The sequence below is a fragment of the Rousettus aegyptiacus genome, unplaced genomic scaffold (genome assembly GCF_014176215.1).
Source record: "Rousettus aegyptiacus isolate mRouAeg1 unplaced genomic scaffold, mRouAeg1.p scaffold_m13_p_1, whole genome shotgun sequence".
In the NCBI taxonomy this organism is placed as follows: Eukaryota; Metazoa; Chordata; class Mammalia; order Chiroptera; family Pteropodidae; genus Rousettus; species Rousettus aegyptiacus.
Genome location: NW_023416284.1, coordinates 53,610,705 through 53,634,686, shown reverse-complemented (window position 1 = coordinate 53,634,686; position 23,982 = coordinate 53,610,705). Strand labels below are relative to the sequence as shown.

General features: G+C 34.9%; 1 protein-coding gene across 1 annotated transcript in view; it reads right to left on the bottom strand.

Annotated features, from left to right (window-relative positions):
• Positions 1-17,543: 17,543 nt before the first annotated feature.
• The window catches only part of GIPC2 (GIPC PDZ domain containing family member 2), a 67,602-nt gene continuing 61,163 nt past the window's right edge, over positions 17,544-23,982 (bottom strand). The window contains exon 6 of the mRNA XM_016151014.2: positions 17,544-17,741. Within this exon, the coding sequence (XP_016006500.2) occupies positions 17,590-17,741 (152 nt within the window). The 3' untranslated portion in view covers positions 17,544-17,589. The remainder of the gene's footprint in view (positions 17,742-23,982) is intronic.

Genomic DNA, 23,982 nt, shown 5'->3' with positions numbered 1-23,982 from the left:
TTTCTGAGACCACATCCCAGCCCATGGGTGAATGAATGGGAATGCTGGTCACAGGAAGGCACAGAATGGGTGAAAAGTCAGAGCTTTCATCAAAACATCTGCTTTCTTTCCCTTGCTCTAGTGCATTTAATCGTCAGAACAACCTCATATGGAAATTAATATTATTATTTCAACATTAAAGATTAAGAAACTGAGGCACGAAATTGACCAAGGTAGTGGTAAGTAGAAGAGCCACAGTCCAAAACAATTTATCTGACTGTAAAGCCTATGAACATAATGATTAACAAAGTAATTAACCAACTACTTACTAAGCATCTAGGGGAAAGCATTAAAATAAAGACATTACTACCTAACATTACATACATTACTGTATCACTCAGGATTCTCCTAAGAAACAGAACCAATAGGATGTGTGTATATGTGAATGTGTGTATATATGTGTATGTGTATACATATATATATAGATAGACATAGAAATATATGAGATTTATTATAGGAATTGGCTCATATGATTATCTTCAGTGTAGACTGGCAGGCTTAAGACTCAGGAGAGCTGACAGTGCAGTTCCAGTCTGTAGGCCAGCAGGCACAGGCCCAGGAAAGCTGAAGGTACAGTCAAAGTCTGAAGGCAGTCTGCTGGAGACTTTTTCTCTTCCCATGAAAGGGTCAGTCTTTTTGTTCTGAAGCGCGGGTCTTTTTGTTCTGTTTACACTTCCAACAGATTGGATGAGGCCATCCACATTATAGAGAGCAGTCAGCTTTACTCTACCTATTCAAATGTTAATCCCACTTAAAACTCCCTTGCAGAAACACCCAGAATAATGTTTGACCAAATATCTGGGCATCCTGTGGCCCATTCAAGTTGACCCAACAAATGAACTGTCACCATTACATTTAAAATTAACCTTTCTCTCAACACTTTACCCTCATAATAACTTTATAATTTATAAACTTTACTAGTCTGGCGTTTAATAGAAGTACATCTTAGTCTCAAATACTTAAGAATCACAGCTTCCTTTATGGCAATTAGGATATCATTTATACTTCTTTCTCTTATTTTTAAACTTTAAATTAGATGTTAAATATAGACGTCTACTTACTATGTCCTCAGGGAACTCTTAAACCTACTAAGACATAAATTTAAGATTAATGCTTTCAGAATTAAGCTCCTTTCTGATAAAAATCTTACCTAAGTTTATTAGTTTTCACATTTACCGTATAGATAAAGACAAGAAAAAAATGTCTGAATCAGAGTAATGAGTACTGAGGAGGCAGAAATGACAACTTAAATCAGGTGGTGAGAAACAGTAAAGAAATTACAAAAAGCAGTTAATAGGATGCCTGGTAAAAAAAAGAAAGCAAACTTTCTTCTGGTGTCTAGAACCCACAGTGAGGTCCTACCTTCCTGTCCAGAGCTAAGGGTTAGTGTTGGACTTAGGACCAGGTCTCAGTGTTTAGGGTTCCCTAAGAGCAGGAATCACACCTTTATGTACCCCATGTGCAGTATAATCCAGGTCTTACATAACACATACTCAATAATTTTTTTATTATTATTATTTATGCCTATAGCACCTGGTCTTCCTAGGTGGCCTCCCATCCAAGTCTTAACCAGGCTCAACCCTGCTTAGCTTCTGAGATCAGACATGAGGCTTGTTCCAGGTGGCATGGCCATAGACCATGGGCCATGGCTCCACTGGGGCGTGAACCCAGAACCTTCTGCGTGTAAAACAGACATGCTAACCGCTACACTATGGAACCACATCCAACTCAATAATTTTTTGAAGTTTAAAAAGAATGGATATTTGGATAAAAGTAATTTAGCAGAAAGGAATAGAAGGAAAAGAAACTCATGTGCTATCCAGGCATGTGGCATGGCCTTGTTACAGGCTTACTGGGTACTGAGGCTGATTGCAAGACCTCTTTAGATTATCAAAATAATAACATTTACATGAAGGCAAGTTCCCAAGGCCTGATATGCTTGCTTAGTTCAGACAAAATATTATGTTCTGTATGACAATAGAACATATCAAAAATTAGTTATTTAAAAACCCTCACTCCAACCACCTGGCTATTTTTTTCTAAAAAGTTAATCACTTTTCTAGGTTAATTAGGGAGAAAGGAGGTTTATTCCTAATTCTCCTTTACTAATCTTTCTTTTTACCACCTTCAAATATTTGGGCTGTTTTTCAACTTGAAAAATCTTTTTTGAAACACATATAGGTGTGCACACACATGCTCGTACACACATAAACGCAGATTTATGTTACTCTCAATTTCGATTAGAAATGCAAGGTCGGCTTCACTTTACGTGTAGTGTTACAGGGAATTCTGATGCAGAGGTCAGACACTCCTTTAAAGAGGCAGAATTCTTACACAGATATACATGTAGCAATTCAAAACCTTTTCTTTTCACATAGCACATTTTATAGGAAGAAACCCCAAAGTTTCATAACCAATATACATAAAGCGCCAGTTAAATAAAGCTGTCAAAGCATTCAGAACAAGAACAGAATCTCTGGCCTAGAATACAGGGTCTAGGACATAACATCTGAGAAAAGTGCCTTGAGCTGCTTCGAACTTTAATATTCTATCTGAAATAATAACTACAGCTAATTGTGTGGACACAAAGTCAGCTCACCACAAGAAGATATAGAAGGAGAGACTTCATTAGAATTCAGGTGTCATCAGAGAAGAATGAAAATCATTTACTCCAAGGTTTGGAGTCACCTAGTAATTTTTATAACCACTCCTACTTACTAATAAAATCATAAAATCATAGCATCTTAGAATTGGAGGAAGTATTAAAATAGCATCTAGATTCTAGAGTAAAACACTGTATAAGACACCTTTGTACAAGACAAAATATCCATATTTTGTTAATTAATTTCTTATGATTAATGAAATGTGTTTAGAGACAAGTGAGAAAAAGAAGTCTGAATTTAGCATTTTTTTTTTGTTACTGGTGATTTAACTTCCAGTTTAAATTTGAAAAAAAAAAAAAAGACTTGTTAAAACCCAGTGAAGTACAGTATAAAACATTTAGGAAGGTTGTTATCTGGAAAACTCTAATACATGTTTTTTAAATGTTTCAGTACCTGTTTTGAGACTGATTTCAGACAACAGAGAAGATTAAAAATCAAAGGAAGAAGGCCAAAAAGGGTCATATTACGCTACCTCTGTATCAAATGCAGAAACCACGATCACAGTGTGTCGCTGCTGGTTCTGGTGCCCACAATAGGATTCTCTGTCCCACTGACACAGGTCAGCTGCATGATCCTTCAAGCTCCACTTGAAGGCCAACAGAGGCAGGTATTTTATTATAACATTTCTTTATTTCTTTTCATTAACTAGATTTCAAAAGATGACTTACTTTTCCTCTGGAATCTAAGACTGTTTAAATGAGGTCATAGATACTTAACACTTACCAAGCTCATTTCCACTAGTCTGTCACTTGGTTCAATTACCTAAGTCCTTTCATTTAACACTGAACAGAAATGCCCCTGATGAGATTTTCTGGAGAGAAACAAGCTGCCTGTCTTCAAAAGTTATGTCTTCTTTTAGCTCTGAAAATTTATCACTTACATCTCTGAGATAAAGCACAGCATGAAGAAAAAAAAAAACCCACAAATGTCATCCACATAACCTTGATTTTCTGAGATAGTACAAATTTCACATATTAAAATAAAGTATTAAGTGTCAAATAATACAAGTTTGGTTAAATAAATTATGTGTGGAAGAATATTAAATGGAAAATGTAAGACATGTTTAGGTTAGAAGCTAGGTTATAAAATACTATTAGTGCATAATCCTGATTTTATAGAGACAGAAAAAGGACTGAAAAATAATAATTGCGGTTATATTTGGGTGGTAAAATTATGTGTGATTTTCATTTTCTCTTTAAACTTTTCCATATTTGCCAACTTTTCTATAGGAAGTATTATTTTATCAAATAGATTAAAAATAATTGTAAAAAGAAAATACAGTCACTATCATCCACTCTGCAAAAGATACCTGAAAAAGTAAAAGTTGCAATGTTTTCTATGATCTTTAGTATAAGCATCTTTTCCATGGTCTTTGAATTCATTCTTCTCCCTTCTTTCTAGTCAAATCTGTATTACTTACTATAAATGCATAACAATTTGCCTCTAAACTTAGCAGCTTAAAACAATACACATTTATTATCTCACAGTTTTCATGAGTCATAAGTCTGGGCACAGCTTATCTGGATCCTCTGCTCCATGGTTTCTCCATTAAGGGATTGACCCAGGATGTACAGTCTCATCTGAAGGTTCAACTGGGGAAAGATCAGCTTCCCAGTCTCCCTCAATGAGTGTTAGCAGCATACAATTCCTCACAGGCTGTTGGACTAAAGACCTCAATTCCTCACTGGCTGTTGGCCAGAGGTTTCTCTCATTTCCTTGCCACATGTGCCTCTCCCACCCAGCAGCTTGCTTTATCAAATCATGCAAGCCAAAAAGGCAACAGAGAAGATCTCCTCGCAAGGTGGAAGTCACAATTTTTTGTAACTCAATCACAGAAGTTACAGCCCGTCACCTTTGCCATAGTCTATTGTCTAGAACTAAGTCAGTAAGGCCAGCCCACACTCAAGGGGAGAAGACTGGCAAAGGCATGAACACAAACAAGTGGGCAAAGCCGAGAGCCATCTTAAAGTCTGCCTACTACATCATTCTTTTCAATTAGCCTTTTTGTAATTTTCTCTGATATGCTCTAGAATCAGTTCTCTTTTACATCTCTAAAATCTCTTCATTCACAGTTTATAATTTATAAAAATAAATATAAGAAAAATCAAGTGTTCTGTTTTACACTGTAAGGTTTTTAGATAAAATAAATATTTTTAAAATTATTTTCCTGGTTATAAATTGATGGGTTTTTTGTATATGTATGTCTTTAAGGAATTTTAAAGTTGTTTTAATGGGAAAAAGAAACATTCTAATACCATGTTATTCATAATACTGGTAAGCAATTTTAAAAACCAAAATTTTTAGTGTATTTAAATTATAAGGCAGTTATCAGAAGAAATATTATTTGATCATTAAAATTATGTTCTAGAAGAACATTTATGACATCAGAAACACCTTCTATATTGTTAAAAGAAAAAGTCAAGACATAAAGCCACATATAGGGTATGATCACAATTTGTTAAAATATGCAAGTAAACAAATAGGAATACTACTGGAAGTATACACATCAAAATATTTAGCAGAGTTTACATTTGGGTATTAAAATCTCAAATGATTTCCTTCCTTCATAATCCTTTCAGAATCTAGATATTTTATTAATATATTAATAATAAATTATTATATTTATTAAATATTATGTTTAGTATTTATAAATAATGAGTAATAACATTTTCTTCTTACCTCTCAAAGCAATGTCTAAAACACTTTTATTACTAATATTTAGTTAATATATGTGAATATTATCCACAAATTTCTAATAGAGTTTTTGAAAAATCCTTAAAATATCAAACAATTTTGAAATTCAAGTAATGTAAATAATTTTAAAAGATGTAGAATATTGAGAAAGTTACAATGATCACTGTGGAGAGACCATTAACACACTGGTGAGAATGTTATCTGTTAAGCCTAAGAACAAAAGAGATAACTGAATACTCTAAAAATCCTTCCAAATGAAATCTCTTTGGAGCATGAGATAAGTATAAATTGACAAAGTTTACAAATTTATTTACTTTTTTCATGTACTACTCGAGTGTTCATTGTGTGTAGGGAGATACCTCTACAGCTCTAAATTCAATTTGTTAGTTTGGAAACATGGAATATAACTTAGCATATAAAATTCTCCTGCTTGCTATATTGAATCATTTTAAATGTCCAACAGTATTTTCTAATTAATTTATTTAATTTATATGTACCTTTTTTAAACTTATGACAGAATTATTTGCTACTGAACTTTCAGTAAGCCAGGCTTCTTCCATTTTTATCACATACGGGAAGCAGACAAAAAGTTTAAAACAGAAAGTTCATCAACAGTTAAACATCACTTGGAGAATACTGCTATCTTCCAAATTAGGTTCCTCCACAGCTTCTAGGAGATGCAATTCACTTGCTTTAAAAAATTTTTTCCCCAATTTTTAAGGGACTAAATAGAAAAAGAAAAGAAAAATTAGAAGAGCAACCTCTCAAAACTTTCTGAAGACAAAGTTAGTGAAATTGTCTAGCCAATCTTTTCTTATAAACATTATCAATTTTACTATGTCCTTTATGTCTATTTTTGACATAGCCACTGTCTTCCTTTTGAATAATGTTCTTTTTCTGAGTATAGAAATAATGTATAATTATTGTAGAGAATTTGGAAAATAGACAAAGGCACAAGGAAGAACACACGAGTCATCCACAATTGTACTACCCTGATTTTATATTGTTAATATTTATATTGTTGCCTTTTATATTTTTTACTAACAAAATGGATCCTGCTAAATATAAAGTTATGTGCCCTCCCTTTTCACTAAATATTATTCATTTTCTCATAATAATAAACCTCTTTGAATACTGTTTTAATGATATTCCATCATGGTGATCATATTTGTATCAAAATCTTTGTTCAAGTATGTAACACTTTTTACAAAGTTTTGTATCACCAGTATGCTACATTTGTAAATTAATTCATAGAAATTTAGCATAATGTCTGTTTGCTCTGTATTCTATGAAATAGGAATTATCTTTTTCTAAAACTTGAAAGACTCACCTTTTCTGACTATCTGCACATAGAATCATTTGGGAGTAAGTGAAATTTACCATGGTTATTGAACTTTTCAGTTTTTTACTCACCTTGAATCAATTTACGTATTTTTTTCCAGAAAATTATATATTTTATCTATGGTGGAAATTTCTTCTCAAGTAGGGCAGATTGTGCTGAATATTCTAGTTTTCTGTATTCTTCAAAATTATTTAAATAGGAGGATAGAAGACGGCAAATCAGATACTTCTAGCCTAACTGCTATCATATTCAGAAATCTCTCTACAAGTTTGTGAAAACTCAGGTCTGCCTGAAAGTAAATCAACAATAATAAATAAATTTATTAAAATATTTACTATGTTCCAGATAATATGCTAAATGCTTTAGGTATATTATCTAATATTATCCTTACAACAACCTCACAACGAGTAGGTATTATTATTCCTATTTAAGAGATGAGAAAATGGAATATTGGAGAAAAATAATTTATCCAACCTGTAGGTATTAGAGTTAGTCTAGCACCCAAGTCTATATGACTTGAACCTATTTCCTTAACCATTATGCAATATTGTATCTCATTATGAGACATATTTTTCTACTGTTCTTTAATGTTCTATTACTTAATTTGATATATTTGTATATATTATTTCTCTCACCTGTTTCAGATGGTGAAAGAATCTGAACTGAAAAAAGTAGGAAAAGAAATATGATGCTATTAAATACTTTACCACCATATTGCTAAGGGGTTAGTTAGGAACCCCAAGACTTTTCCAAAACTGAAAATGCTATGCATTGTACAACATTCCTTGCTTAAATGAAATTCTAAGTATGGAGTTTATTTTGTAGTACATTAAATGATATAACAATGATATTTTTAGTCACCTTTATGTCTTAGAGCCAAGATATTTGCAGCAGCATGAATTCTCCAGTGCATAGGATATTTAAAACATTAATTACCTATGGTTTTTAAAACAAAAAGGAAAATATCTAGTATGCTAATGGTTGAACTAGTGCCTCAACAATCAAATACTCAGGGATGGAATTATTACACTAATTAGGAGTCAGCGACTAAAATAATTTTAAAAAAATAAGTGTTCGCTTAGATTAGTGCTTAGCACAAAGAAAGGAAAATATCACTACTGTTTTAGCCTTGCTTGTAAAATCCAATTTGGAGAGTGATATGTAATTCATTGAGAAGATGCTTTAATGTGGACCAGAAGGAGGCGAAAAAAGCCATTTGCTCATTTAAATCAGCTTATTAACAGTTTATTAGTTCCTTAATATGATTTGTCTATATCCTTTGCACTGAGATACTCTATAATAATGAAGTAAGCCTAATAAAATTCTTTAAAGTGAACCACCATTTGTATAGGAAAAATTTTTTTAATAAAAAGTAAGATAACTGGAACATTTCAATCATCTAGTAAGGAAAGTAAAATGCAAATGTAAAATGTGAATCTCAAACTAAAAGCAGCCCTGATATGTGCCATATCACCAAAGAGAAATGCAGAGAAAGGAATGTCAACATGTCTCATGACACACAACTCAACAATTACTCTATTAAACTCAGTTCTACTTCATGTTTTTAAGATTAAAATCCTCTAATGCAGATGATTTCATCTTAAGACAATGGGATCTGCTTGGGTGGTACTGTTCTATGCTATGTCTAATATTTTACTTACTTTCAAGAGCCTCAACAAAAGATGTTAGCTATTTCTTGTTCATCAAACTACTGATTTTATTTAAAAGTAGAGCATGACAGCATAAAAAGAAAAGAAAAAGAAAAATAGTTTACCAATCTATGTAAATATGTCTGGCTATCTATTTTGCATCATGCCCAAAAAAAGGTTGAATGGCTTTTGTCCAATTGAGGAAGTAATTTTGTTGGTCTGACTTAAATATAAACTATTAGTAGTGGTAAATATTGTGGATTGCCACGCTCGACCTCTATATTCCAATCTCTTTGCGTTATCCTTCTGATACTAGAGTAGCCATAAAGCTCTTCCCACCCTCACATAAGTTCCCCTGCAGCTATGCGTTCTGGATATGATTTAGTTCTGCCAACCACATGCACTCAAGACTTGAATTCAGAACCGAGTTAACCGTGAGTGAGGCAGGGTATGTGGCAGTGCTTATGCTGGTGCAGACAGAGCAAAAGCGGTATGGCCTGAGTTGGTACTGATTTAGCAGAAGCAGCTACCTGACCAAAGTAGCAGCTCCTTTAATAACTCTGCTGGGCAGCAAGGCTTTGGGAATTTATCCCAGTATCTCCCTCCTCAGCTTAGAGTCTCCTCTTGAGTCTTTCTAACAATTCTGGGTCCATTTAATAACCTATAATATATCTCTTTTTGCTTCAAACAACTACAGCAGAATATGTTCTCTGTAACTGAATACTGATTAATAAGATGATTTCTATATAATTCAGCTTAGAGGGGCCCAAGGACAATGAGAGGTTTCATATCATCAATCAGGAGAGGCACATTCTCTTTAGGGTAATTGAGACTGACACTCGAAGTGGAGATTTTGCCCTCAAAAAGATGAGCCATAACTCTCCAGATCTGTAGAAAATGAAAGATATAGATAGACTCCTGTGACTGTCAATCAGGAGACATGGTCTTTCACAGGCTACTGAAATCCAAGTCCAACATTTGGTTGTGATATTTGGTTCCAACTGGGAGGAAAATGCCATATCTAACACAGAGAAAGCAAACAGTAGTGCTAAAATGAGCCACAAATCAGCTATGTCAAGGGATCTAACAACAGTTTAATGTCCAATATTCACCATCTAATTGACCATGCTATTCCTGGAACCAATTACTAAGCACCAGAGATTATGATATCCTTATTAAAGCAACATGAAGAGTTTAGACATTTACAAATAAGATCAATGCTTAAAACAAGGCCTTTCAATAGGTCTAGAAAAGGGAAATTCTGTAGGAACTACTGTTTCCTTTCAACTTCTCTTTTGATTTTACATCTCTGCTATTCTCTGTGAGCCTCTATTATACCATGACCAGTTATAAAGCCGAGAGAAAATATTTTTAATTGAGCATGATTTATGATTCAACTGCTTCTCTCATGGGCAACTCTATCTCACACAGCAGCAGGAAATCATTCGTGTAAACCTGGAACCTGATTACAAGTTTGGTTCATAAGAAAACAGTTCTAATTATTATAATTATAGAAAAATATTACAATTCCAACTTTACAGACTCTTGTTTCTAACAAATTTCATAAAACTTATAACTAATGATTCTCCCAAGTAATATCAGATGATAACAGAGATAATATATAATAAATAAAAGAAAAATATCATATATAGAAATTACTGTACCTCAAAATTATTGGTAAATTACATAAATGTGAAAAACATTGCAGAGAAGAAAAGTGAGTTTAAGTGACAGCTGTCAAATTGTAATATGTGAATTAATTTCTGGCCCGAATTCTAGCTCAGTAGAAATGTTTTTTTCATGATGTGAATCATCACATAATGTTAATTACTAAATGCAAAGAAGCTTGACTTGTTTTATCTATTCAGGCAAAAGACTACTTGCTTTTTAGAGCTTGCTTGAAACTTATTTAAAAGTTTTGAAGCCAGAATGAGGTTTTAAAGTTTCTAATGCACCTATTTAATTTTATGCTTGGTATGAAGCCATCTATAACTTTCACGAGATGTTAACCATAATCACCTTTGCAGTTCTTTAGTGCTCAGTCACTCTTGACCTCTCAGGTCTACAGGAACCTTGGTTGGTTTTATAGAATTAGTCATTTGCTCTGGATATTCTCTGAGACCATATAAATAAACCCTAAGATTCCAAAGAGAAGTCATTTGGATATCAAAAACACTTTAGTTGTCAAGGGGCTATCCTTAGTGGAATCAGAAATAAATTCAAAAATTAGACTGGACAAGTCAGAACAGATACAACAAAAATATAGCAAACACCTGACTTGTTATTCAGGTTTAGATAGACTTTGAGATTGCGGCCAGGATAGGCAATGCTACCTACTGGTCAGATGAGGTAGACTTTAAAAAATTGTCTAGTGAATTCACTTCTGCCTTATTAGGCAATGAGGTGGTGGAAAACTGGGATGTCTCCTTCTAATCAATGAAATAAGCTTTAGATCACCTGGAGGAATCTTTCTGGGAGCTAATTTATTTTGAAAGATCAAACCAAGATGATAAACAATGTTTATCAGGAAAGTCAAAAAAGAAGAAAGACACACTCCATAGAATTTTAGAATGATACCCTTGAAAATGCCACCTGTCTCTATTTCAGGTAGTACACCTTCCTACTTCAGAATTTTGTTGGACCTCATTTAAATAAGAATTCAATAAACATGCCCCAATTATAACAAATATTTGATCTTGATAATCTGTTTAAAAAAAAAAAACCAAAAATATGATTGATTTCATTTTTAAAATCCCAGTTACAAATAAGACTAGTTTTGATTTAATATTGAGTGAGGCCTCACAAATATTCCCTATTCATCAACTCATAAGTTAACATGTTGAAACTGACCATCCTTATACATAGTAAAGAACTGAGTAGGGAATATATTCAGTGAATTTATAATCATCTTTATAAACTCATCCCTTTGGCACATAAATTGACCTTTTGAGGCGATATAACCTCCCAAGTCATTTCTCAGAGTTCAAGTGTCTTAGAGGCTTAAAAATGGTTAATGATAAGATTCCATGCTCCACAAAACATCAAATGCTAATGACATTTTCAAATAGTAAATGTCACACAGAGCATTTGATAACAAGCTGCTACTTTGTAAATTTTGTTTCACACTATTTTTAAAGAACGCAGCAATCATCCCTTAATGGTTTTCTGAAACATAAACTAACCAATAATAACTTCAGAAGCAAAATACCTACAGACCAAGTCAAAACAATTAAACCATGAAATCGTCTTAACCAGAAGACGCTTTGAAGGATTTCTAAAGCCAGTACTCATTTTCCAAGAAACGGGCAGAACCTTTCTTGTCTCATATCTTTCTCTTTTTTTTTAAGTCAAACTAGCAAGGACTTGTTGTGTCAGTGATTACAATGTTTTTTTTTTTAATCAAGACAATTGTTACCAATTATAATTTTTGAACCTAAAGAACAACTAAAATCCTTCAGTATATGATTTCTAACTTAAAACCCATCATTCATTTAAGCCTACTTGTTGGCCTGACCTCTGCATAGCTGTCCCCTTACTCCTGCTGACAAGAGCAATTAACCGAGTCTCTAATCCTGTTCAGGCTTTAATCTCCTCCAACAACTTTCTTCAGTTGAGTGACTCAGAACATTACTCTGGTCAAGTATTAACAGTAGTGATTTTGAAGTGACCTCAGAACTTAAACTCAAAGCTAGGTTCAAATCCCATGTTTGCCACTAATCAAATATATGCCTCAGAGCATGTTATCTAATTTCTCTGGACCTGTCTCTTCATCTTTAAAATGGAGATATCATTATCTACCTCAGGGGTTGCAGAGGGTTATGGGAAGTGATCCTGCAATAATTATGTTTTTACTGCTTGCTGTATACCAGGCTCCATGCTAAGAGCTGGAATACAACAGCAAGAGATAAACAATCCCACCCTCAAGAAGCTGATATTCAAGTGAGGAATACAGAATAAAAACTACAAATAAAAATTACAAATAATGATGTATTAGGTAGAAATGAACAAAGGCTAAAGGGAGCACACAATAAGGGGGGGAAGAAGGTCACAATAGGCTTCTCTAAAGAAGTGGCATTTAAACTAATAACCAAAAGATGACAGGGACCTGACTATGCAAATAAGTGTTCAAGGCAGAAAAAAAAATAGCAAGTGGAAAAGCCCTCAGAAAGGTAAGAGTTTGGAAGTGAAAAGAAAGTTTGATGTGACTAGAACACAAAACTAAGTAGAGTGTGGCAATGAGGTGGAAAGGGCTTTGGAGGCCCCTTATAAGGAGCTCAAAGAGGAGTGGTGTGATCTTATTAAAACGTAGCAGAAAGCCACATTTCTCAGTCTCAGTCAGGGGACTCATGCTAGTTCAGCTCAGCCTCCAACATACAGAAGCAGGAGTTTCCCCGACTACTCCACCAGGCATCCGAGGCACCACTTCTCTTTTCTAAGGTTTACGTGTGTAGGTTGTATCATTCCAAAAAAGATCCTGCGAGTAGCTACTAAAATAAGACAGAGGTTTGGGCTGAGGGGATGACACTCCCGCTGGACAATAACAGGCAAGACTGGTGACAAAATTTTCACCAAGCATTGATATCGAAACAAAGAGTGGGTGGGAAGTGCTGATTCTGTGAAGGCTGGCAGGCTTTGGGCAATGACTTGTGCTTCCACAAGGGTCTTGGGTTCTCAAACACCCCTTACTATGGGTCTTACTGCCTCTGCCATAATGAGACTAGGACTCGTTAGAAAGCTTTGCTTCCTGTCAGTCTAAACACTCCATCTAGCCAAAATGTATTTGCAGGAAAACAAGGCACAACCCTCCTCTGTTTGGGCCTCTTAAAGACATATCTCTCTACTTCCTCCTTCCAAATGCACACACAGTGTACTTCATAGCCTTTAATCTACACCTGTGAAAGTTCTTCCTCTTGTCTCCTGCTTCTTCCTAGTTCTTTCACAGGTCTCTGTGGACCCTTTAATAGAAGCTAAGTCATCCAAAAACTAGTGCCCCTTCCTTCAAAGACAAAAAAGAGCTTAATGTTAAACCCCTCCAGAGAAGAAAAAAAAATGAAACACTGACATTTCCATTACAAAGAAAGCTGGACATTCGTGCCCTTCCATAAACATTTCAGAGCACTTTCATTACAGTGTAAAATATAAAATGGAGGATGACAGGAGTGGAAGAAAGGAGAGCAGTGTAGAGCCTGTAGCAGCAGCCCAGTGAGAAATGAGGTGTAGATTAAACACATGACAGGAAACTGGAAAGACGTGGATATATCTGGGAGACATTTTTGGAGATACTATGAAAAGGACTTGCTGCTAAGTTAGATGTGGAAGGTGAAGCAGCAGTGAGGTGAATTATGACCCCATTTCCTATCAAAGAAAATTCAGGAAAATAAGACTTTACAGTTTAAAGTTTCATCCTGGACATATTAAAGTTTTGACACACAAAGAGGTGATGTCAAGGAAGCAATTGAACATCTAAGTATAGAGCTCAGAAGAGATGTAGCCACTGGAGATATGTATTTGAGAGTTGTAAATATAAAGGTGTTTAAAGCCACAGGAGTGGATGAATCACCTAAGAAGAGGGTAGAGAGGTCTGAGGCCTGAGGAACCCCATGGAAGGAGGTTGGGTAGAGCAGAAAGAGTCAGGAATGGAAGGAGTGGAGAAGAAGGAAGCACACTGAAGGAAGATGGCTATGACATTCTCATTGTCCCTCTCCCAAAGCTAAAGTATGCGACGGCTCTTCCACCATTCCTTAAATTTGCAGGATTTCATTTTCTCATTTTTCTCTAATACCATTGCAGAACATGGAATTTTCTTTTTGTTTTATGAAGCAGAAAGTCTTTGGTTTCTTTCATTTTTTATATCTGTTTACTTTTTACTAGAAAGCTATTAAAACTAAAACTAATTTGTTTTTATTATAACCTATTTGATCAAAGGGGTAGAAATTCTAACTTTTAGAAAAATCATTTTTTTCAAGGTTAAATTAATTAATTGGATCTATAGTTTTTTTAAAAAACATAAACATTATTTCCCTCATATTTTTAGATGGCACACAAGATAATGAAGTATGAATCATGTTCTGTACTCTATCCCTACATGAAGGGACCTCTCGCTAAAAGAAAAATCTATTCAAGGAGAACTCAATATCATTTGTAGAAGCTTAGCTTTTCCATATTCAAAACCACAGCACCCACTGAAGTTACTCTCATTGAGAGCTCAATCTTATCATGCATGTCAATTCCATGCTACTAAAAGTAAAATGTTCTTTAGAAACCATTATTTCAGAGGATCCCTATCTACAAAACTAGAAAAGGATAAAATACCTAATAAGGGTAAGATAAGTAGCCAATATTTATTTATATCAACAGTAAGCATCAAATGTTACATGTAAACTGAGGCAAAACTAACCCATGGGTTAATTCATAGTGTGCCAATTGGAAAGTCTATTTCTGTAAGATAACAAATTCTTCTAGATACCAAGTTACAGTTAGAAAATAGCCAAGTAAATGAAATGAAAAGAAATCCTACTGTCATTTACACCTTTTTCCCATACTACTTCATATACATTTCAGCACTTAACTAATTGTTTTAGAGATCATTTACATCTCTATTTACCTTGATAGACCTTGAGTTCTTGAAGTCATATCTAGCATTCCACCCTAGAGCTGGACCAGAACCTTCAGAGACCTCAGAGTAAAGATCTATAATTCACTTTCATCATAATCTTCTGGAGGATGAGTCAAAATGCAGATTCCTGGACCCCACCCAAACACACAGAATTAGCAGGATATCTGTAAGGAGACCATGACATTTTAACAGCTCTGATAGGGCCTTCAAACTGCATCAAAAGGATAATGAATCCAAAGGCATATCTACCTAAAAGCTATGGGTTGATATTTCTTTTACTTATGCACATTATTGTTTGGAAACTACAATGATAAAATTGGTTGAACAAAGGGGAAAGTGTCTACCTGGCTAAGCCTCCATCTTATAACAGAAATAGCTTATAATTATTTTACCCTAGAGTATTATGGCAGTGCATATCTATTTTTACTTAATCAAAGCAAATAATTTAGAAGTTATACCTTGTACAAAATACTCTGAGAAAAAGATATACCAAAGATATGTTAAAAACATAAAGCCCTGAACAATCACATGTTATTCTCATCATTTATTCAAGCAAAACTAAAAAGTCCAATATTTAAAACCCCAAATTTTTATTTTTTCATGATAAAACATCCACCACTTTTTTCATGTAAACATTTTTATTTTAAGGAGTCATATTTGAAATGTATGAAATATTATAAAATTATTATAGCTTTACAAGTAATTTACTTTTGATCAACACATGAAAATTTATATATTGGTAAGGAGAAATACAGTAAATAACACATTTTCAACAATATCAAAATATAACGTATAATTTCATAAATTACAGGGAATCGGCACCAACTGTCAATCTTCACGCATGCCCAAAAATGAAGGAGAAGCTGACATCCATCAATAATAAACAATGACTCATTATTTCAAATCTAACATCTAATGCCAAGAAATTTATTATTTTTTTGTTTAAACCAATACGTTTCTATGGGCCTCCTAAGTCATCTAAAAGTGTTCCCATCCCTAGAAATATTAGCTCCTTTTTTGTGTATCCTGCTAAGAGAGATGATATCAAGAATAGATATTTGGGGACCTCCTCCAAAAATCCTTGAAATGAGTAGCAACAAACTATAGCCTGAGCTGGATCCTACTTTCAAATGATAGGCAAGAGCAAGAAAGAAAACAATCTGCATTGTATAAACTACTTTTGCTACACATTAATCACTAAAACAGCTTCTGTGCAGGTTTCAGATTAACGAGACAAAGAATATCAGCTTCATACTATTAAACTTATGAGAAAGGGGAGTGAATGGCAGTAAAAGTAAAGGTACTCCAGAAAACAACAGTTATTCTAATAACAAACACAGTATGGAAAGGGAACTACTTCTGATTTCCTAGAATACATCTCTCATTGGTTATAATTTCTGATTACCATTGCAGCACACACTATTTTCCAGCACTCTAGAAGAATGCTTGGTCACCCCAGGTTCTGCCTTATTAAGTGATCTATGTTGAATCCATTTATTTCCATTTCTCTTATATCTGTACAATGTCAAACAAAGTGATAAGACAGTCATTTACCCTCAATTTCCTCAATAATGTATAATTTTAGAGAAGATATGTTAGAATTCTAAAATAATAGGCTAATATATTTTCTCAATTCTCTGTTCCTTCTTTATTTCCACTGGGGGGAAATCTATTTCTGATAGTACCTCTGCTAATGTTTGGGGGGTTTAAAGACATTGCTCTTTCACCCAAAAAGTATTCTCATAGTTATTTTCTTAGTAAATCTCTTTCAAAAGAAAAGTTCTATAAAGACTATAAAAACCTTCCCTGGAGTGCTTATAAAGAGTAACGTACAGGTGGGAAAAGAAAATGTTTTAAGAACTGTTGTTACAAAATCAAATATAAGTGGTTTCTACCCTATCTGTCTTTTTCACCTTTCTTCCACACATCCTAACAAAGACACAGCACAATAGATTTCAACAATAGGTTTTAAAAGGCAAAGAAGCAATCACAAATAGGCAAAATATAAAAGTCTATCAATCCTTGTTTTACAAAGAGGGAAAGTAGACCATGGATGTCAACAGGCTATAGAAATATTCCTCCCCTTAGCAAATTTAAAAAATTAAAACGATACTTCTAGACTTATAGTAGGCATAATTCACATTTCATTTCCTGAACGTATCCTATTCAAGCTACTTAACAAAATGAAGGTGCCATGAAGCAAATCATACTCCTATCCTAATTTTCACTGAATCAGAAATTTGCAAAAGAACTGCAAAGTTATTATAATCAACTATTTATATGTAGAAAATAAAAGATGGGTATTAATGGGGAGCAAAATCATCTATCTATAAATACTTCCTAAAACTTAGTTTTAAAAAGCTTTTGAATGAATATTAAAAGTGATATTTTAAGTAATATATCTTAAGGATACTAGATATATAACTGCATTAAAAAGTACCCAAAAATCAAAATTATATTTCAAAGAATGTATTCCATATACATAAATGAAACTAGAGTCCACAACAGTGTCTAAAAGCAGGTCTTACAGATTTTTTTTAAAAAAGGAACAAAACAGTTCATTTTTCCAGTGACGGATCATCCACATCATAATCCTCCTCGTTTGGCATCACCGATGGCTCCCCAAACATCAAAGACAAATTCATCTGGGAATGCAAAGTCTCCGAGAGTTTGGTCAAGTGCCAAAGCAAATTCATCTGGATTACCTTTGTCTTTTCCAGCTTCAAACATTGTGGTAGCTATCAAAAATAATTTAAAAAAATTAATGATACATGAGATAGCATCAGAAAATTAAGAAAAATAGCACCAGGAAAATTACTTTGGAAAAGTAACGTGCATAGATATCACATATTTCTAGTGCAAAATAAAACAATAAGATACTCTCCATCACATATTAAGGTAGCAAAGATATTTTTAAACCATCTGTCCACTGCACCCAGGTTTGCAGCTGCCACCCTTCCTTCTCCTCCACCTTGGAGCCCATCAATTGGAACCTCTAGCATTCCCGTGGGTGCAGCAAAAGCTCCTGAAAGAAAACCTGTGGTTAGCCCTGCCAGAAAACTCAGGGTACATCCTACCCTCACTTCCCCATAGTCACCAGCTCTCTCTCTGCTCTCTCTGCCCCCTATACCAGCCTCCACCCTCAACTATGACAGCAGCAAGTCCTCCCTTCCCAAAGGAAAAAACAAAAAACAAAAAACAAAAAAACAATAACAGCTTGCAATGAGGCAATCAAGAAAGAGAGAAGAGGAGGAAGAGATCTTTCTACTCCTGGAATCAAGATAGCATTTTCTGAGCCCTTTTCCAGTTTGGGACAGAAAATGAAGGTGGTGCCCTTATTCTGTTTTTCTAGAAATTGCCTGGGCCTCATATTTTATATCTGGGGAACCAGCATCTCCAGGGGTACACATTCCCATGGGACCTGCCCCAGTTGGCTGAGAGTCCATGAGGCTCAGCTGGTGTTTTTCTCAGCCCCCTATAACACCAGCAAGTAGAAAGAGATGGCACGGATGTGATGTGGGATTTTGGTGAAGAACTTGCAGGTATAAGGTAAACACCACAGCCCAGCTTCTCTTTTCCTCTCACGTTAAGGTTGAACAAATCAAAGGTTGAATAATTTCTCTGAATGAGCCAAGAGATTTGGTCTTTTAGCTAAAATCCACTAGGGCTCTTAAGAGCATTTATGAACTGTTCCTCCTCTCAAACAGTTTAGCACCAACACACGTGGGCTACGGGAAAGCGGGGAGATTCCATAAAAGGGCACCACGATCAGAGCAGACGTGAGATGTAGATGGGGTAACCTGGTGCAGGAATCAAAGCCCTAGTAAGGTGAGGAAGGCTTCCACATGACTGGACAGCCCGCGGTAGGGTACAGAGTCCAGGGGTGGTGAGGATGGCATGGCATGGGGACAGCAGCCATACTGATGAGAGATTGGTTACATACATGAGGAGAGATCACATAAATGTGTGTGTAACGAATAATGGGAACCAGGTTTGTCACTGTCAGAGAAAGATAAATACGGAAAGGTGAGAAAACTAGAATGAACCCTGTGGACTTAGAATCATAGAGATCAGTGGAGATATAAATGTATATATTTCAATAGAGAGATTAAAAATATAGAGGTAAATACATGAACACACATTCCTCAGTCCACTATGTGGGCCTGAAAGCAGTGACAGCCCCATAGCAATGAACACACAAAGCACCCAGATCTTGTTTCTTACATATCATCCTCCACTAAAAAGTCTCGAAAACCATTCTAAATCAGTTTAGATTTAGAAGTCAAAGTAACTCTTTTGCTGTAATGGATATTAAGACATTTATATCATAACATAAGTAAGATATGAATATTAGATGGTAGCAATGCATCAGTGTTAATTTTATGATATGTGTGGTTATACTGTAGTTAGGAGAATATCTTAGTTTTTAAATTATTTTTTAACTTATTTTTAATTATATTTGACATGTAATATTATATATATATATTATATTAGCTTTGGATGTACAATATAGTAATTCAACACTTATATAATTTACAAATTGATCACCACAGGAGTCTAGTAACCATCTATCACCATATATAATTATGATGACATTGACTCTATTCCCTCTGCTGTATATTACATCTCCATGACTTACTTTTTAGCTCGAAATTTGTACTTTTTAATTCCCTTCCCCTTTTTATAGGAAACATGCATTAAAGTATTTGAGCGATGGAATATCATTAAAGTAATAAATTCCCAAAAGGTTCAAGAAAAAAAAGTGTACTGTATTTGTAACTTTTCTTTAAATTTGAGATTGCATCAACAATTTTTTTAAAAAAGGCAGTGAAGAGTGTGGAGGAATTGAATCTCTTCTTTTCATCATCTTCCCTCCCTCTCCTACTTCATCCTAAGCCTCAGCCATGACCCAAAAGCTTTTCCATTTACTATCAACCCAAAAGTAAACACTTTAAAAAGGAGGGAAGTTCTCAGCTGCATCTGGACCTGCCCCATGGCCCTGCCAGGTTTATTAAAATTTTTACATATTATTTTAAGTTATATGCCCTGGCTGGTTAGAATATAATAAAGCAAATATCACATACACTGGTTTGACTTGCAAGTTTGGCCTCCGAAAAACATTTAGGAACATATATCAAAATCTTATATCCTTTGATACTAACATTTCCACTTCTAGGAATCTACACTTTTTCTTCCAATTTTATTGAGATATAACCTATATACAATACTGTATAAATTTAAGGTGTATAGCATAATGATTTGATATATATGTCACAAAATGATTATCACAATAAGTTAACATCTATCATTTCATATAGATACCAAAAAAACATTTTTTTCCTGTGATGAAAACTCTTAGGATTCACTCGCTCAACAACTTTCATACGTACTATGAGGCAATGGTAACTATAGTCATTGGCAATATATCCCCAGTACTTACTTACAACTGGAAGTCTGTATCTTCTGCCCACCTTCATTCAATTTCCCCTTCAACCACAAATCTGATCTCTTCTTCTATGAGTTTGAGTTTGGAGCTTGTTTTTTATTAGATTCCAAATATAGATGAGATCATGTTATATTAGTCTTTCTCTGCCTGGCTCATTTCACTTAGCATAATGCCCTCAGGGTCCATCGATATTGTTGAAAATAGCAGAATTTCCTCCTTTTTCCACAGCTGAATATTCCATTACACACACACACACACACACACACACACACAATGTCTTCATCCACTCATCTGTCATAGCACTTAGGTTGTTTCTATGTCTTAGCCATTGTGAATAATGCTGCAGTGAACATGGGACTGCAGATATTTCTTTGAAATAGTGTCTTTACTTCCTTGAGATATAAGGAAATCTATACTTTAAAAAAAAAAAAACTTAAAAACAGAAACGAATTTAGCATAAAAATGGACCTAACAGTATTTTAAAAAAAGAAAAAAAAAAAAGCCTAAGATGCAGATCATTAAGTTACCTCTAGTATGAACTATTTAATAAAATATTTCGAAATAATTTTAAACAATGTTTATGAATAGCTTTGTAATAACTTGGGGAAAATCTTTGTTTTAATATTTACTGAAAAAGCAATATATAAATTTTGCATTATGAGTACAGCTATGTTTCTACAAAAACTTCTGCATAGAAATGATAAATGGAGAGGTATGTGATAAAGCAATTACTGTAAAATAGTAATAGTAGAATCTAGGTGATAGGTTTAGAAGTACTCACTAAAAAGTCTTTCAACCATACTGTATGTTTGAAAATTACCGTAATAAAAAGTAGGTAGAGGAACCTCTGCACAGAGAATGAAACAAAACTTAAAATGTAGCAGACACATTCAAATTAAAGAGAAAGTTTATTTTTATTGCTGTTGTTTAAAGTTAGGGCATGTTTGACACAGTAAAACTATGGTTGACTTGTAAAATTTAACCTGTATGCTCACGGGCAACTAGCTATATTTTGGAACTTATTTCCTATGCCATTAAGAAACACTTTAATATGTAGAACGCTTCATCTCTTTTAGCAGTCACGTAGTATTATAGTCAAAAAAGAGGAAAGCTGCTCTCAGAGTGCACTTTCACACAATGCGATATGAAACCAAGTGCTCAGAAAACAGTACTCTGTTGCTATTCTGCATAAACCTGGAGGTTCTGTCTGTGCCCCTCCCTCCTCTCCTTACATTGTCTTGCCTTGGAGATCTTAGCCACAACCCTAGCAAAACCATGACCTTGCTGCAGAGAATTCCTGAACCTTCGCTTCCATCCCTGACTTCTATCATGAGTTTCAAATGCTTGTTTCTGAGTAAGTAGTAGACAAGAACTTCTAGGTGTTCTGTTAGCACATTAACCAACATGTCTAGAAATCAAACATCTTCCCTTCTGAAGAAATTGCTACTCTTTCTCCTGTTTCCACCATCTTCATCAGTGGCATGATCATTCTCGCTGCTACCTTTGATTTCTTGCCTGTGTACCAAATATTGTCTCGCCACTTCCACCTCTGCAGTTTCTGTCATCTGCTCCTCTGCATTTCATTCCCACTGTCACCATGCTATGTCCTTAATCTCCAAGTATAGTCAGCAAACTATCCATCATAGGCACATTAGATTTCTCTTCCTAAAGCACAGCTTTGATCCTATTCGGTTATAGACAAAAGAGACCAAGAATCTCCTTTCCACCTCTGAAATTGTCTGTCATTCCCATATAGAAAATATTCCTTGGGTCACCAATATTTATCTTTAAAGACTCTAAACCTTAGTCTGGCATTCTGACCCAAAGGACTCCCAGCTCCCACGTGGCAGTACTCCTCCACACTTTTGCTATGCCCTCATAAGTCTGACATCTCAGAATGCACCTTTCTTCCTTCCTGCTTTTGCCCCAGATAACCTCCTCCTAATTAATCGCTACCTCTATAGTCAAAACCTTTTCTCTCTTTCAAGGCTCCTTCCCGCAGGAAACCCCGCGTCTGCAACAGGAAGTGATATCCGCATTCCTTAAAGCCCGTGCCAGTGTTCTTTCTAACTGAATGCTTGAACTGCCCGGAATCCTGACAAAATGCAGAATCTGGTTCAGCGGTTCTGTGGCCAGGCCTGAGATTCTGCATTTCCAACAACCGCCCAGGTAATGCAAGTCCCTGGATCACAGTTTGAGTAATGTGGTCTTACAATACATATTTAACTTTGCTCTGTGTTGTCTGTATTATCATTATTTTCACCTACATATTTTCTGTCCCATTAGGGAATAAACTCTCACTGGATCTGACTGGATCGGATCAGTGTTTTATGCCCATAGAAACTGGTCCCATGTCTCACTCATACTAAATGCTGGATATGGGTAGGCACAAGGGGACTCTTTGTTACACTGAAATAATTTTTGCACTGGCACAGTTAGCATGTACTGGGGAAAATGAAGCCTAGAACTCTGGTGCTATAGCCGGGATGTGAAAAAAGAGTCGTCAAAACTTAAAAGTAGGACTCAAGTTCAGAATTTTGCTTAGTCTACCATTTAAATACTTCTCATAGGCCCTACAGGTAGCATTTATTGAGACAATTATCTAAATTTACACTGACATATGGGTGAGATATAATCTAGTTGAAGAAGAGGTAAAATACATACAGAACAAAGATACAAGAAAATCTATGGACCATTCCAAAGTGACAACTGACAGTGCAGATAATTAGCTGATTCTTTTAAATGCTGGGGAAACAACGACAGGGATCAGATGCTCACTGATGGACACTGAATCCTCTCTCTCTCTCTCTCTCACACACACACACACACACACACACACACACACACACACACACACAAACCCCATTGTAAGAAACAACTTGGCACAGGTTTTCTGATACCTCAGGAAACTCAATACCAGTGTCTCGTGCACCGAGCCCAGAAACACCATGTGTGAATATGGCCTGCTCTCACTTGCTACTTCTGATTTGAGTTCCTTAGTCACAAAAGGAAAAACAATGGTTTATGATACCCATACAATAACCTCACAGTCCAAACTGTATAATCTCACTCATGCATTTATGCTGGCACAGCAGAAAAGTGAAGAAAGACTCCCACACAAAATATAGTCCCAGAGTTGGTAAGACCTCCAGCTACCTTCACTACCATTATTATTAGTAATAATTAGTAATGATCATTGCTAAGTATGATAATAGCTGTATCTATTATTTATAATGTGAGAACTTTATACATATTATTTTTGGGGGTGCCTTGCAACTCTGAGATTGTTTTTTACTGTATCCCTTTTATAGATATGGAAATTAAGGCTCAAAGGTTAATAATTTGCCCAAGTGCTAAAGCTTCACACTAATGAAATTAGAACTCATACTCCCCATGAATTATTTTTATGCTTCTCATCAGACATTTGGTCAACAAATATTCACCAAGTACTTAGTATAGGAGAAGTACTATAATAGGAGCTGGGATTAAAAACTGGGTAAAACATAGTATCTACCTTCAAGGAACACCTGATC